This window comes from Varanus komodoensis, unplaced genomic scaffold (genome assembly GCF_004798865.1).
Source record: "Varanus komodoensis strain SLA01 unplaced genomic scaffold, ASM479886v1 scaffold130, whole genome shotgun sequence".
Taxonomy (NCBI): Eukaryota; Metazoa; Chordata; class Lepidosauria; order Squamata; family Varanidae; genus Varanus; species Varanus komodoensis.
Genome location: NW_025335377.1, coordinates 90,542 through 107,039, shown reverse-complemented (window position 1 = coordinate 107,039; position 16,498 = coordinate 90,542). Strand labels below are relative to the sequence as shown.

At 47.3% G+C, this 16,498-nt stretch overlaps 1 protein-coding gene across 2 annotated transcripts; it reads left to right on the top strand.

The window, feature by feature from the left end:
* The first annotated feature begins 3,556 nt into the window (after positions 1-3,556).
* BCL7C (BAF chromatin remodeling complex subunit BCL7C) lies at positions 3,557-10,274 on the top strand. Of its 2 annotated transcripts, none has more exons than XM_044422553.1 (7): positions 3,557-3,622; positions 4,954-5,086; positions 7,540-7,618; positions 7,714-7,822; positions 8,417-8,578; positions 8,693-8,778; positions 10,120-10,274. In XM_044422553.1, the coding sequence occupies exons 1-7, from the start codon at positions 3,601-3,603 to the stop codon at positions 10,270-10,272; spliced, it is 744 nt and encodes a 247-aa protein (XP_044278488.1). In that variant the 5' UTR covers positions 3,557-3,600; the 3' UTR covers positions 10,273-10,274. The 2 variants fall into 2 exon arrangements, with proteins under 2 accessions (XP_044278488.1, XP_044278489.1); XM_044422554.1 differs by lacking the exon at positions 3,557-3,622 and adding an exon at positions 4,647-4,851.
* The last annotated feature ends 6,224 nt before the right edge of the window (positions 10,275-16,498 follow it).

Below are 16,498 nucleotides of genomic sequence, written 5' to 3'. Positions count from 1 at the left end.
GTGCTGGGAGTGGCAGTGGAGCCTCCGGGCTGGGGCGTGCTGAGATTTGCTGCCCTTTGGCTCTATGGCGTCATGCGTGCCCAGGATGGGCCGGCCGTGGATGCTGGAACCCGCTTGCTGTCCTGCCTCTTCCCTGGCCTAAGCAGTGGTGGTGCTGGGGAGGAAGAGCAGCTGATGCCCCCACCTACTTGCTCATGAGAAGAGTCTTTTGTGTCTAAGGGCCCTTAAACACCTGGGCACATTTTTATTGTAGCCTTTTAGCTGTGTTGGACTACAACTCCCATCATCCATCATTGTAGGAAGATGGGCATTGCATTCCAATTCCTCTGGAGGATACCAGGCTGAGGTATGCTGGCTTTTTGCTTTGTTTTCTGCTGTTTGAACTTTTTCTAGGATTTTTATTGATCTATTTTTATTGTAGATGTGATTCTGTTATTAATTCTTTCAGCAACTAATGTTCTCTGGGTGGATGACAGTAATGAAAAGACTGACTTTCAAATGGTTAAAAATACAACGCAGCACCCAACAGACAAAACAGGAGTAAACAGCCATGGATTGATTTCTACTGCTTTTATCTTCTGTTCTTAGCTGCCCTGCACCTGTGTGCTGAAGCTACGCAGGATACATATTCAATCCTCAACTCATAAATAAAGCAGGCTTGCAAGGGGGGACGGTCTGGAGAAAGGCAGCCATATGCTGATGAAACAAGCAAGGATTCCAACCTTGGTCTCCCCATTTCAGCCAAATGCCTCAAACCAGGGTGGGCAGAAGGTAGATTGGATCTCCTGAAAGTTCTCAGGGTGATTTCTAGCAGTTTGGCAGGCGTTTCTGACTTCCTGAAAAGAATTAGCACTAAAACTTCCCTCACCCTGCAGCTGAGGTTGCTGAAAAAGGAGGGGAAAAATGGGAATTTTGTGTGGAAGGACATGTGATGCTGGTCCTGGTACTGAACACCAATTTTTGGGCACATGCTCAGGGTCACTCTGTTCGGTCATTCTTAGTGGATATCCATCCAACCAAGCTACTGTTTTAGGCCTCTGGCAGGCCTCTCTGTTCTCCTAAAAAAAAAAAAAGAAAAAAAAAGTAGAACCCACGAGCCTGAATTTTCCCCATCTTTGCAAACTGACCCCTCCTCAACCTGGCACCCTCCAAATGTGTTGTATTACAGTTCCCATTATCTCCAGTAGCTGCTCTGTGCACTAAAGAGGACTGCTTGGAACACTTTTACAGCACTGACTTTCAGGATGTGAGGGGTCGTTCACTTTGTGACCCGGGTAGATAAGTGGTAGGGACTTACCACCAAAGACGTGTCAAAGGGTGAGTGTATGCATTTGCATGTGCTAATTTATCACAGAGTTATTGCAATAAATCTTTTGCAATCTGCACAGAAATGTCTCATCACAGCAAGGAAAATTGTGTCCTACGTGCTTGTGGATGGAAAACCTCAAGGTCCCTGCTCTTTCTCCAGCTGGTTATCTTTAAGCCAGGGCTTAGACGGGAACAACCCGTCAAATACTATTCCCCTTTTCTTTGCTCAATCTGCCTTTTGTTTAGATGTGCAACGGTGCAATGTCACTGGAAATAACGGGTAGGGCCTGTAACAAAATACTGCAGAATATCCACCACATGTGGCACAATTCAGAGCTGCAGCCTGCCATGTTCTCCTCTAGGATATCATCATCATCATCATCATCATCATCACATTGCATTTAAATGGCAACTTTTTTTTCCTCCTCGAGGACTCCTAGGTGACCAGGGATGGCATAACTCCATTTTTATCTGCACAACAACCCTGCTGGGAAGCTTAGGCTGAGAGTAAGTGACTGGCCCTCCTTGGTCCCAATCCACCTGGCCTGGCACTCAAGATGCAAGGAGCTCAGGAAAAGCTTCCCACTCCAAGTTTCCCCTTCTGTCCTTTCCAGCGGAGCCTCAGCTTTCATACCTGATCCTTACTGGGCTGCTGGAGTGGAGGGGCCTGGCAGAGTTGTGATCTGGCAGGGCTGCGAATGAGCCTGGCCTCTTCATGCCGCAGCTGCCCCAGGACTGGCTCTGTCCATCACTAGTCCAGAAAAAGGCAATGCACCCACCATGGCGTCTTCTTGGCCCTTGATGCATCCCCCGTTGTTGACAATGAACCTCCCTGGCAGCCACTTCGCCTTCTCCCCTCTCTGCTGGCCAAAGCCAGGGAATTTACCCCGCTTTGGTCTGCTCTTACCTCCCTGCTCCACAAAAGCTACTTGAGTATCCTCTCCCCTCCTGGTGCCACACTGGCTCTTCCCTCACCTGAGCAATCAGGAGGAAAGATGGGTGTATCTCTTGGGACACCCACCCCAGCCCACGTGCGATCCTCAGAGCTGCAAAAACCGCTGGACACCCTCTGGCTTGTGGCAATGGAAGGAAAAACCCACAGGCCAAGGTCAACCCCGTTTCCTGCTCAGCATGGACACCATTCAGCAAACGGAAGCTCATCAAGCTACCTGTATCTGTTCTGCAAGGAAATCCTTTTCTATGTACAGACACCTTTCCTGGTTATTTAAGGTTTAACACTGATGGGTGCATGTAAAAATATCACAGATAAAATGCTAAAAAACCAGCACAACCCAATAGCTCCATAGCATCCTCACCCCCAACACATGTTTTGACCCAAGGAAGACAGGAATTCCGTAATAATCCCACGCCCGAAACCCGCCCATCCGTGGGCGGAGCTTGGAGCGCGCAAAGCGCATTAGGAACGTGAAGACTGAGCCGCTCTTCAACACGTGTTGCGTTCGTGTCTAGGCACGGTGGCGACTTGAGAAGTGGGGCAGGGCCGCCCCCACCCCCGCAGCTCAACAAGATTTTCGGGCGGGCGCCGCGCAGCATTAACGCCCCCCACCCAGGCCGGGTGCGCCGCCCTCCCCTAATCCAAATCCCCCGCGCCCCGGAGCACGTGGGCCTCCCGACTCCTGACTCACCGCTCCCGCCGCGCACGGTGAGGCGACGGGGAGCCACGTAACGCCGCTGACTCACCCCCGGGAGCCGAGCGCGGCCACGGGGGGCGCGGGCTGCGCGCCCGGCTCCAATCCTCGCAAAGCTGCTTTGGCAGATTACTCGGGGCCACCTCGCAGGCCTCGGGAAGTGGGGGCGGGGCGTGGGGGCGGGAAAAGGCCGCGGCCGAAACGAGGACTGCCCCGCCACCTCCGAGCTGCCGCGGGTGCCCGCCGCTGTTCTGCCGATCATGCGCAGAGTGCGTTTCTCTGGTTAGCAACGCTGCCGTAGTCTTCCGGCGTTTCTTTCCAGTTGCCATCCAAGCCGAGAGCTACCATAGTCGTGCAGCAGGCAGATATTCAACAGATGCAGGTCCTCTTGGCATAGAACTGGTAGATGAGGGCGACCCTGTTGAATTTCTGCCTGTCACACAGCTGTTAAGGCACAAAACCTCTACAAGGGGTCAGGGTGGGGGAAATTTAAACCGATTTTGTTCATCCTTGTACAGGTATTGATGCTTTGATTGTTGTATGTTTCTGAGAATTCCAAATTAATACAACTAGAAGGATTTTACAACTGGATGAAGATGATTTTCTGCCATCTGACCTTAAGACAGAAGCTTTTAAGGGTCACATGCCATCTGCGGTAATGCTAGGTAATACTACCCATGCCAGCTTTTTATTTTGCTATTATAAAGAATACTATATTCCTTTTTCCTGCTGTCTGCCTCACAAGGGACCTGTATGAGCCCATCAGTACCGCAGACAGTTTTGAGTAGGTGTGTGTGTATGGATTTAAACCTCTGGGGACACTAGTTTTTTCTTTTGTCCCAGAAACCTCAGATCTGTTTTGCAGATAACAGAGACTAAAGGTGCAATCCTATGCATGCTTAGAAAAGAAGTCATACAATTCCCAGTGTGCCCCAACCAGCATAGTTCCAACTGGGAATTATTGGACCTTTTTCTGTCTAAATATACATAGGATTCTGCCCTAAGTTAATAAATGTCCTATGGCATTCCCTCAGAAGTCAGTAGCATTGAGTCCAGCGGGACTTAATCCCAAGGTAGTATTGACTGGAAGTGCCGTTTAATTCCATTTTAAGACTGCAGGTTTTGGGGCGCTAATGTCACATCCAGCTTTTTAACTCTTAGCATCCAGTCTCAAGAAGAATTCTGTAGAACTTGAAAGATTGTTCCCTATTTGGGGGCCATTTTAGCCCATCCTAAGAAAGGTAAGGCACCTCACTGTGACTTTTCCCTTTAAAACCTGCAGCGTTGCAAAAAATCACCCTTTCTTTCCTAGTCTTCCCCCAAAGGGCTCTGTGAAATTAATAAACTGCTCTGAATTTTGGATTGTTTGAGCCTTCCCTTCCTCATTTCTTCCCTGCATTTCTACCTGCAAACCTGTCCATCCGTCATTTCTCAAAAGGATGCAGTCTTGTTCTCAGAGTGTAGATTTTTCCTGTTCTCCTAGTCACTAGAGGGCGCTCCTTTAGTTGCAAATCTTTATTAAAAAATCCCTGAAAGAAGTATATTATTTTCTTCCGATGGTGAACCGCCTTTTTTCCGTCCTTTCTCTCCTTTTTTTCCCTCCCTCTCCCCTTTTTGGCAAACAGAGGACAGGAAAAGAAGACAAAGAGAAGGAAGTAGAAAAAAAACAGTAGAGACCCAACAGGGAAAATGATGAGCAGACGAGGACTAAGATAAAGACAGAAAGAAAGAGAGAGGAGGCATATTGAAACAAATTGACGGAAGACGACAGTTTGATGGAGAGGCAGGCATGGGTGGACCGCTGGAGGGATGGAAGGATGACAGAGTGACACATATATTTCTAATGTTGTGATCACTGCAGAGAGCAAAAGATAGCAGGGGGGTAGCAAAACAGGTACGAAAAGAGAGAGCAAAGAAAGACATGGGATTAATAGATCAAGAGATCATAAGTGAAAAGTAGCAGCTGAGGTAGACAGCTCTGAATTTTCATCTCCAGCCGCCTCTCAGCACGACGCAAATCTCCAAACTTGTTTCCTGATGTCGGGACGTGCCGTTCGAGCTGAGACGAGGAGCCGGGCAAAAGATGACATCAAGAAAGTGATGGCAGCTATTGAACATGTCCGCAGATGGTGAGGCCAGGCTGGGGGGACGGTCCGTTAGTGGCGGCTGGAGGAACTTTTGCAGAAATGCGACATGTTTGCCATATGCAAACCGACCAATTTTGAGAAGGATTACGGGGGGGCTGCAGTGCAGGTTATGCAGTGGTGGGGTGTGGGGGGGTGACTTTTGCTTCTGGGCAGTACTCCAGCTTCATCTCATGGGGGGCTGGCTGGCTACATTTTGGGATTGCTGGTTTTGCAGTCCCCATGCCAAGGATTCAATGAAGCATTTCAGGTGGTTTTGTGAACATTTTCCAGTTGCTGCTTGGCATGGGAAACACTGAATTGTACCAGGTATTTTTATGACTTTGTGCCTATTCTGCCCATTGGAAGAGATGGTGCAGGATGACCTGATCCTAGATTTGCCAGCAAGATGCTTCCGTGCTGCTTACTTTTCTGGAAGGGGTCTTTGCAAAACGGCTTCTTTTTCAAGTTTCTCCCCTTGCCACTGAGGGCCACAAGAGCCACCTGTCCGGGGTTATATTTCAGTGGATCCATATGTTGGGGGACGTTGTGCTACATGATCTGGCAGTTCCTGTTGCCTTAACTATCTGGCCACCAGAAGGGCTGGCAGAACCCAAGAGGTGAGACAGAACCCAAGTCTCTGCCCAGGGCAGCAGGATTCCAGGTGCCCCTAACTGATTTCTACCTCCATTCACTTTTAAACCATTGGGGGAAAAACAGAACAGAGAAAGAAAGAGAGCCAAACCAAGCCGAAAGGAAGGAAGGAAGGAAGGAAGAAAGAAAAAGAAAAATAGGTTCTTGTCTAGGGTGCTTGATCTGTCTCTCTCCTTGCAATTCATATGGTTGCTTTTCATATGCTAGCCTAATTGTCTTTGCAGAGGATTTATTTAAATAAATCATGCCTACCGTGCTTTTCAGACAAACAGTACCTCCTCAAGGTGGCTCATCTCAATTGATCAATAAAAATAGACAGATATTTAGGAGAGATGCGGTCTCTCTGTGAGGCTGTTAAATAGAAAGACACTCAAGGGAAGGGATCTTGAGTGGATTAAAGTAGAGAATTGTGAATGGGCTGAGGACAAGCTGATCTTCCTTCACTGGTAGCCTTTCTTGGCCGCAGTGGTGGGACTTGGTGGCAGAGGCCAGGGCTCCTTTTCATGGGGCCCTTCAGCCCTGGGAGCCCTGAGTGTGGGCTGGGGACTTGAACCTTTCACCTTGTGCTGCAGTTACATGCCTCACGCACCCTAAAGACCCTCACGGTGGGGACCATGGGGGTTCAGGAGGAGATGGGTTGTACCCAGGGCCTGGATGGAGAGACCTGGTGCGTCAGAAGTTCGGTGCCTTGTGAGTTCTTAGCAGAAGGAAAATTCATGCAAGGACTTCCTGATCCACAGCACAATCTCTTTGTCTTTGTACTTTACCAGTTTGGAAAAATGGAACTGGGCTTTTTCCACTGTAGCTCCAGGACTGTGGAAAGCATGTTTATTTATGTGTCCATCTCCTTTTGGGGGAAGTAGCTACAACGTGGCTCTTGATGAATGTAATTGATCTGATTCACAGTATGATCCTATACATGTCTCCTCATAAGTAAATTCCATTCGGTGAAGCTTACTTCAAAGTGAGCAGGTATAGGATTGCATCTTTAGGCTTCAATCCTGTATCTGTTTAGGCTGAAAATATCTGACTGGGAAATGCTGGGAATTGTGGGGTTTTTTGTCTTAACAGTGCATAAGATTGACAGTCTACCTAGATACTAACTATGCTTAACTCTGGGGCCTTCCTCCAAGTGCCAATTCTGAGGAAAGTGTGGAGGGTGGTAAAGGGGGGGGCGTTCTTGGTGGTGGCCCCCCATTGATGGAATAACCTCCCCACTGAGGCCTGGCTGGTACCGAATCTGATCTTTTGGGCGCTAGGTTAAGATGCCCCTTGGCCACCCATGGGCTTGAGGGGGATCAACGGGTGTTTGTGCACTTTTTTGATTATTCCTGTTTATGTTCTGTTTTTCTTATCTGTTTTCTGCTGTTCACAACTTTTGAATATTTTTCTTTCTGATTTTATATTTTTATTGCACTTTTATCATCTGTTCTTATGGCCTGTGGAAACTGCCCAGAGAAAATCGTCTGTGGGGTACATATAGAAACGAAATAAATAAATAGGTCCGTGCCCTTAGTTCCTGTTGCCAGTCACTCCCTGCCTCTCTCCTTGTTCTTTTGTGGCTGTTTCCAGAGTGTGTTTTATTTTTGGCTGCTGACTTTTTTTTTTTTTTAAGCAAACCTGTTTGAATGTTGTAATTATGAAATGTCTTCGAATTCTTCAGTGGAATGATGGAACTGGTTAGAATTTTGTCCATGTCCCTTGGATTTTTGTGGAGATTTGGGATGGGTCGTGATAATGGGAGATAATGGGAAGATCCCCGAGATGAAAAAGGCTGTGCGTCTTGTTTTTGGTTTGTTTTCCAGGGAAAAACGGTGGGTGACGGTTGGGGATACCTCGCTCCGAATCTACAAGTGGGTACCCATCATGGATCCCCGGGATGAGGTGAGGGACATCTCTGTGCTTTCTCTTAAGATCTGTGCCTTCCCCCTTCCCCCTGTTTGCCTCTCCTTACTTCTCCCTCCTCTTCCTCTTAACAGGAGAAAAGGCGGTTGGCGGGCAGTGGCGAGCAGCAAAGGGCCAAAGAGAGGAGATCCCAGTTACCCAGCCTGCGGAGAAACCCTGCTCTGCTCATGCTGGACCTCAATGGTACATCTTGGAAGGTGGGAGACAGAAATGGGGAGAAACGGCTGTGGCAGGTCAGGAAGGCGGGACTTTCCCAGGCCCCGCCCTCCCAGCAGGCCAAGCCCCTCCCCTCTGTCTACCCAGATATTTGCCAATGGAGTTGAGGCTCGATTTGTCCTCCCAGGGGACAAGAAGGGAACCCACCTGACCTGTGTGGAGATCCACGTCTTTTTTTTTAAAAGGAGAATCGTGTGTGTAGGTGTTCCTGCATGCTGCTAACGGACCCTGGCCATGAGGGAAGTTGCAGGCCAGTATGTGGGTGCCAGGTTGGAGAAGGCTGAGGTAGAAAGAGGACCAGCGCTTGGTTTTGAAAGCTGAAAGGGGCTGACAGCCCTGCTTCCTCTCGGTGCCCTCGCCCGCCGCTGGCTGGCCTGCCTCCCGCCCTGCACTTCTCAGAGCCATCTCTCTGTCAGCCAGAGCGCCGAAGTCCAAAGTGGCCCTGGCTTGTGGAGAGCTGTCCATGCAGGCAGTGAGGGCAACAGAAGTCCTTCCTGTTCTCCGTCTTCAGTTTCTTGCCACCAAGACACTCCTCGTCCTATTTCTTATTTTTCCTCCCAGATGAGAACAGCAACCAGAGCTCAATTTCGGAGGCCTCTCTGCTGAAAGGGGGGGACACCAGCCCTACACCCACCCCGGACCGCAGCCAGACTGTGACTCCCACCCCATTAGGGGAGCTGAAGACCGAGGACTCGCAGCCCCCTTTGCTGGGGCAGGAAGGGGGTAGGTTCAACCAGGAAGCCATGAAGGACAGTGGCAGCTTGTGGTTGCAGCCTTTATAGCCCCCCCCCCCGATTTTTTCCTTTGCCTACTCCAGTCTCCCCCTTCTGGTTGCAGATTCTGGAGTGCTCCTTCTGGAGGGTACAGACGAGCCCCCCATGCTAACCAAAGAAGAGCCGGTTCCTAAGACTGCAGACACGCAGGTGAGGTGCTGAGCTGGGAGAGCGGCTCCGCTTGCCACTTGCACGACTGTCTTTTGCATCCAGGGCCGAGTGGGACTGGCAGAGCAGCCCCACTTGTGTCTCCTCCCGTCAAGCAGCCCATAAACCCGAAAGAGGCGCCAAGAGGGCGGTGGGCTTTGGGAACTCTTGGAGCTGCATGAGGGGCTGGTTCTCACTTGATCGGCCCTCGTAAGGTTGGGCGCTGTGGATATATTAGTCTTAGGCACCTCTGTATTTATACACATACACTTTATTTATTTATTATTTATTTATTAAAACATTTCTATGCCGCCCCTTGCCAAGGCCTCGGGGCGGCTTACAACATCAAATAAAATACAGAATATCTTTACATCTTTAGGGTATTTCCTCTTTATTAGATATGCTGTTTTTGGAGGGTTTGTTTCATTGCAAATGTTTCAAGGGCTTGTGGGGGTCTAGTCCCTGCTCAGCCGTGGAGCTCACTGGGCGACCTTGGGCCAGTCAGAGCCTCTCAGCCTAACCTACCTCACAGGGCTGTTGTTGGGGGAATGAGATTGAGAGGAGAAGAATTCTCTAAGCTGCCTTGAGTTCCTTGAAAGGGAAAAAAGTGGGATATAAATATAATAAATAAAAAATATCAAATGTTGTGATAAAATATTTTTGAAGTATTGCTACACTCTGGTATTCAACTATGTTTGGATTGTTTACTGAATTGTTTACTGATTTTGCTTAAATGCTAGTCTACTTTTGATAATATCCTGATACGGATATATTGACTGAAATTATATTTAATTGTTGCTGTCATCACCTTTGAGCTCAGTTTTTTCCTCAGTGGAACAATAGCCAAATAATTAATCATTACAAAGGTTCTATGTAAGATCAATGTTATTGTTTGATCAGCTCAGCAAAGGATGGTGAAATAGCTAAAGCTACCCAGCGAGGCCCCATTCACATGCATGGCTAGCTGTCCTGCACATGCAGCCTCGCCCTGCTGTAATTTGTACGTTGACAGCAGAATCTGAAACAGAGGACACACGTTTGCATAAACACAGTACATGCTACTTTAGACCTTCAGATGCACATATAGAAACAAATAGCATAATTTAAAAAGAAATGTGGTTGAATATGGTCAATCTCACCATAGAGCAGGAGACTGTGCCCTGTACACTATTGATGAGAGACAGTTTTTTGGGTTGTTTCTCTTTAAAAGAATAGGGATGGGCTGGAACAACTCTTCAGAGGACCGTCCCCTGTAAAAGAGGGCACCAGGTTGCCCTTGGGGAGAGTAGAGGTGGCAGCCTTCTGGGGAAGAGGCAAGATGGTTACATCTTCATTCTTCTGCAGGCACTGGAGACGGAAGGCCCCATGGAGCCCCAGAAGGCCTGCGAAGAGCCGACCCCGGAGGCGGAAGAGTTGGCTCCCCTGGGGGCTCCACCGCTGAAGCGTATCCGCGCTGAGACACAGCCTCTGGAGTCCAGTCAGCCCTCGGAGGCTTAAGAGCAGGCCTGCTTCGGCCCTCCCCATCTCTTTTGACAGGGTGTGTGTGCAGGGGGTGGGGTAAGGGGGGAGCATTCGCTGGGAAGACTCGATTGGCATCACGTTGGTAAGAGACGGTGCAGGACAGCCCACACCTGCCCTTCCTCCCCACACACCTGGGGAGTCACCATTTCACTGCTCTAGGTGCCCCTGGTGGAGGCACAGATGGCTGCGGTAGGTGAATAAACATGGCGGCACTCTTGGATACCCAGGGAGACGGCCATGTTTGTTTATATACGGCTGCCATTTTAAACACCCCGCATGCCTGATTTGCAGTATTAAAAAGGAACGTGGCAGTGAGAAAAGAAGCGAGAGCAGTTCATCCGCCCTGGGTGCTGTTTTACTTGGTAGGAAGGCTGGAAACAAATCAAATGAATCAGATAATTACCAGATGGAGCAGAGGGTGATACGGCCAGTGCTGTGAGGGAAGTGTGTGGAGCTGCTTGGGAGGCTTGGCCTAACCCATGTGCCACACCGTTTATGGTACCTATGGAAGAAATGAAAATTACGCTCTGGCGTGGGAAGGTGTAAGCACACCTGCCAAAAGAGAGAGGATCAAACGAATGTTTGGAAGAAAAAACACATACCAGTAAAGTCAAAGGCTCTCTAGTTTTATCTTCCTACTGAGGCCTGATCATGGAAGAGCCTGCAGTGGGTTAAAAGTGAGGCGGCATCTTTGCATCCACCCCAACTCACATTTTGCAATCAGGAAACACACATTCCGCGCGCTCAGAATCAGAGGTTGGCTTTGTTTGCATGGTCATATTGTTTCTGTGACTCATACAAGTGGAAAGGGATGGGGACATGTTTTTGGAATGGTCTTCAGAATCATGAGGACCAGAGACTTGGCTAAAAAGTAAATAAGCTACAGCATCTCACGATGCCAACTTCCATTCTGGTTTGCATCAGATATGTGGTTCCCGAATAAAAGGACCAATGGGTCATTAATTAAAAAAATAAAATTTTCAGGTCAAGCCTATGTCAGACTTGTTCTGAACTCTCTTTTGCCTAATCTCCAGATATGTGGTGCTTGCTCCTATCTTGTTGGAAAGGGCAAGACACTCCGCCATTGTTAATTCATGTGTTTAGAGTTTATGCCTTAGAATTAAATGTTCTAGAGCTAAGATCTTGTAGATCCTGGCTCGGCAAGGGAGCTAATGGGCCTGGATTCTGCTGCAAACTGGGGGAGGAGAAGGAAGTCTTATTAGTAGAGCTGGAAAGTTCTGACCCATATGTCTTGGGCTCCACCAGTCTTTGTAGAGAGGTGCAGAACCTGCTAGGTTGATCAGTGGAGATCAGAACCACTGGATTCTGTCCCAATTCTGGATGGCAAATCTGAGGAAAACAGGCTAAATGTGTGGAATCTACCATGTGGGGGGTGTGAATTAATCTCATTGTAAATTGCGGTGTATATACATACATTTTTAAAGTTTGCTATTCAACAGCAAACTTTGTCTGTGCCCATGATTCCACTGGACCATGCTTTACACAAAATATTGTTAGCTTCCTCTACAGTTGTCTGAGCTTTAGGATTGCCTTTTTGAATTCCATTTAGATGGAGATTTGGGTACATTAAAGACAGGGCAGAGCCTGGTAATTGGCTGAAGACCTACATCATATACTAGCCTCTAGCTTTCCGTGGCATCACACCCGATAATCAAAATGACTGTGAATGTCAAAAAGTGCTGGGTTTCATTTTACAGGCTTTGATGCACTCAATAATCAGTCTTTTAACAGTTTTTTCCTTTTGCTCTAAAATGCCCCTGCTTGTGGCAGCCGCTGCTTCTCCTCTTTCTTCATGAGCTAAGCCTTCAGTTTGAACTATGTAACAAACCCCTTTCCAGATTGTAAAAAACCTCACTGAGATAACTGCATGCATAAAGTGCACAATTGTTTCAGGAAGTATATTGTGATTCAAATGAAGACGGTGCATGGCCCTTTGCCAGTTGGGAGCCAGGGTAGGTGCATCTGCCAATATCCTCTTTGACCCAGAGGTGTTCTGAAATCCGTGGCCATCTTTCTTCACTAGCATTCTCCAGCTATCCAGGTGGGAATGGCTGTTTTTCCTCTTTGGCCCCAGTTTTGCTTTTATTTCAAGCCTAACCCTCTAACTTCTCCACAAGATGCAGGATCTAAGGGGTGTATATCAAATACAATTTAGCAATTTACCCAAATCTCCTTTTAAAAGCTGGGGTGGTGGTGTGTGTGAGGATGCATTGTTTGGGTAACCTGATCCATCCAGGTGCCCAGATCAGGTAGATTTGAAGAATTACCAAGATGAAACAAAACCACTTGTAAGAATTACGTAAGTTTATGGATTACAGAGTTGGAACATGGATTGCATGCGAGGAGAGAAATGATCAAGGTGCTTAAAACGACGCTTTCTGTGCAGAAAGTGGTGAGGGAAACATTTCTCTCTCCCTCCCATAATACTAGAACCCAGAGGGCTCATCTTATGAAGCAGATTGATGGGGAGATTCAGGACAGATTAAAGGAAGTACTTCTTCATGCAGTGTATAAACTATGGAATTCACAGCTATGGGAAGTAGCAACGGCGATCAATTTGGATGGCTTTAAAAGGGGATTGGGCAGACTTATGAAGAAGAGGGAGGCTACCGGCGGCTGTTAGCCTTGTGGGCGATGTGCCTCCTCCTTTACCAGAGGTGGCGTGCCTGGGTACACCAGTTGCTGAGGAGCTGGGCGGGAGAAGGTCCTGCACTCATCCTGATCCTGGGAGCAGCTGGTTTGCCACCATGCAAACAGAGTGCTGGACTAGTTGGACCTTGGGTCTGATCCAGCATGGCTTTTCTTAGTTTTTATGTAGAAGAGTGATAATAATGTAAAAAGGGGGGGTGTACTCCACTTATCCGTAGTTGCTGTGACTCCCAAGATGCACGGAAGGGGATGCTTTGTGGATTGCAAGGTCTTTGGGCAACCATGTTTCAGTTCCTCTCCCGGAAAGAGCAAGGTGCAGATCTGGCAGGCTTCCTCTCCCACTCCTCCAGAGGGTGTCAGCAAAAGGCTGGCGAGCGTCCCTTCCTGGGAATCAAGGGGAAAGCAGCTCCAATTAAGAAAGCCGCTTCGGTTCTCACAGGACAACAGCCCTTATCTAAAGGATGTGGTTGGGCCATGGAGCTGTACACATTTCCCTCTTGCTGGTGCACAGCACTCTAGCAAAGCTACGAAAAAGCCTGCCTTGACGTTTGGGGGTGGAGAAGATCTTCACGCTCCCCACTGAACCTTAAAAGTCTCCTCGGCATTCCCTATGGTATCGTCCTGCCTTTACAGAGGAAGAAATCGCGCTCTGAACTCTACCATTAGGTGAGGGGAGACTTTCTACTCCCCTCCGGGGATGAGTTTTAGGATACCCTCAAAGTACAGCAAAATGTCAAGAATTAGCTTGTTATTTCTTAACAGCAGAGGGAGATGTTACTTTTGGGATTCTCTGTATCAGTCACTAAAATTTCTTGGGTACTTTCATGCTGAGGCTACAAACAAAGGCTTTGGAGGTGAAAACAGTTTGGGTTGGAACTAAGCCTGCTAGCTGATTTCATTCGAATGGGTGCAGGTGAGCCTCAAATGCAGGGTATGGAGGGTTTCGGAACAGCACTGCTGAACTTTCCTAGGTTTGAAGGAGGCACGTTCACTCCGCTTTCTTTTCTGAAAGGGCTGATCTGCTTTAATTGCTGCATGAACCAGTTCCCTCGCAGTGCTGGCCATGGGCGTTTTGTGTCCCGAGGTGGAGCCAGATGGGTATTGTCCTCCCCTCCTGCTGGAAAAATCTTGGTGCATCATTGGGATACCCATTCTTGCCTTTGGCAATCTTCCCCACCAATTTTCCTTAATCCCCCCATCTTTTGTGGTGCCCCCCAAAGCAGAAACAGCCCTGGGCAATGAGGCAATACCATGTGGGAGGCATTGGGGCGGATGGGTTTTGAGAATGAAGTCAATCCTGCCCCCCAGCACTTGAAGGAGGTAAAAAATCCTGGTTTATCACCCATGAAAGATAAACTTGGGACCACACAAAGACACAGATGCGTGTACTCTGAGAGGTCTCACTGGCTTGCGTATTCCCAGGATTTGCTAAACTGCCCAGACAGCCTCCCTGGCTGATGGCCAGTATATATGTTTACTAAATAAAGGCATTTTCTCTGCATTAGTTACAGCACGCTTCTACCACCACCACACTGAAATGGCACCAATCCTGTGTAGACTATCCTGCATGAAAAAACACATTGGCACATCCCTGGCATGAGGAAGGCATGGCCGGGGGGGAATTTGCCTTGAGAAGCACATACGGTTGTTTTTTGCAACCATCGTGGTATTTGCACACTTGCTTGAAGAGATGTGATTTTTTTGAACTGAGCTTTGTCATGTTTCACGTAGACCCTACAAAATTCATATGAGGTGAAGCACTTAATCGTGAAGAAAGTACATCATTGTTTATTTTAGCAATAACATATAAGCATTTTTCCTTTTATATCCATTGTTTTATAGGCAATGTTTTTAGTTTTGGTTTTGCATTGTAATTTTCCTGGTCTATAAAAGTATTCCTAATCCTGAGTGTTGTGAATAAGTCTGTTTATTGGGAAGGAAAGGAGGATCCTTTGAAATAACCCTGAAATAATTCCTTTTGCTTGTAGGCATGGTAATTTTGTATGTGCTTTGTACATGTTGACAACATGATAGCTCACAAGTTTGACATTGAACTGTGGATTATTGCTGTAATATGGATTATTTAATATCTGAGCCCAGGTGTGCTTTTTATTTATTGCATTTATTTATCCATTACATGTTTATGCTACTCAAGAGCCAAAGATCCCTGGGTTGTTCACAACAATTAAAAAATAAAATATAAAATACAGTATAAAATATAGTATAAAATTTAAATAGTTAAAATAACAGTACAAAAGTGAAAACTGGAGTAAAACATCAGAAATACAATGTACAATACAATATAGAATTGAAAACAATGTGAGATTAAGATTCCTGGGAGAATTCCTGGGAAGATAAGGTCTTCACCTGGCATCAGAAGTGTAGGTGCCAGGCAAGCCTCTCCAGGAAGTACATGCCATAATCAGGGTGCCACAACGGAAAAGGCCCACTCACCTGACTTCTCTTGGCAGGGCCATCCTCAGAAGGACCACTGAAGATGACCATCGGGTCTGGGCAGGTAACCATGAAAAATCCATGAAAAGAACCCATAGGTTGTTGCTGTGTTGTGAATCGTGGGCTGTTTTCCATGGTTTGTTACCTTGGCTGGGTTCAGACAACACAACCCATGTTTCAGCATCAAGCCATGGTTCAACAGCAAGCCACACTCAACCCATAATCAACTGATGAGTGTGGGTTATGTTTTCCAAACAGTAATGGTTAGGGCTGCTTCATTAGTGACTTTTTTCTCAGTGTGAATTGGCATTTTGAAGGACTTGAGCACGTCCATTCCTCATTGGCCATATTTGGGGGTTTCTCCCTCAAATTAGGCACTTTAAAGACTTTTTTGTACTTCTGCAAATCTTGCCCACTGAAGCACATCAGATCTCACAAATATGACAAACATAAGCGTACACTGTACTAAGGAACCATGATCATAGCTCCCCAGTAAATTTAATTCTTAGGTACAAGTTTTTAAACCTCTGTCTTGTTATTGTTACTTTCTGATTTCAGTGCATCTGTAACATACCTGTGCAAGAAGATAGGTACTGCACTCGCTATGGTATTATGCTGAATTAAATAGGCACCATGGAGTTGAGGGCCGTCATTTGGCTGGAGAAAGCTTACAACAGAACCCTCTGTGTATGGGTTCCCCTGGGTTTAGAGGGATTTACTGAGTTTAATGGGTTCCCCTGAGTTTAGTGGGATTTAGTAAGTAAATTCCCCTGAGTTTAGTGGGATTCAGTGAGTGTCTCAGATTGAAGACTTAAGTGATAGATTGCCTGCATTGCACTCAGAAGGTCATCTTTGGCATCTCCAGGTAGGCCCGGACAAGATGCAGTTGGAAATATTGGAGAGCCGGAGTCTTTTGACCAATCAGAGGTGGCACACTTCAATTGTGCAAGATCTTGGGTGTGTGTGTGTATTTTACTCAGATCTGAGACTCAACAGCCTGAGGCTGGTAGAAAAGAGCGAAAGATTTCTGAGCCAGGGTGATGTAGGTTAGGAGAGAGGGTTCTTTGGACTACTAGAT

Coding starts and splice junctions, on each gene's coding strand:
- BCL7C (XM_044422553.1), top strand. CDS start 3,601: ATGCCATCTGCGGTAATGCTAG. Junction 3,623..4,953: donor GCCATCTGCGGTAATGCTAG/GTAATACTACCC, acceptor TTTCATCTCCAG/CCGCCTCTCAGCACGACGCA. Junction 7,823..8,416: donor GCTCATGCTGGACCTCAATG/GTACATCTTGGA, acceptor TTTTCCTCCCAG/ATGAGAACAGCAACCAGAGC.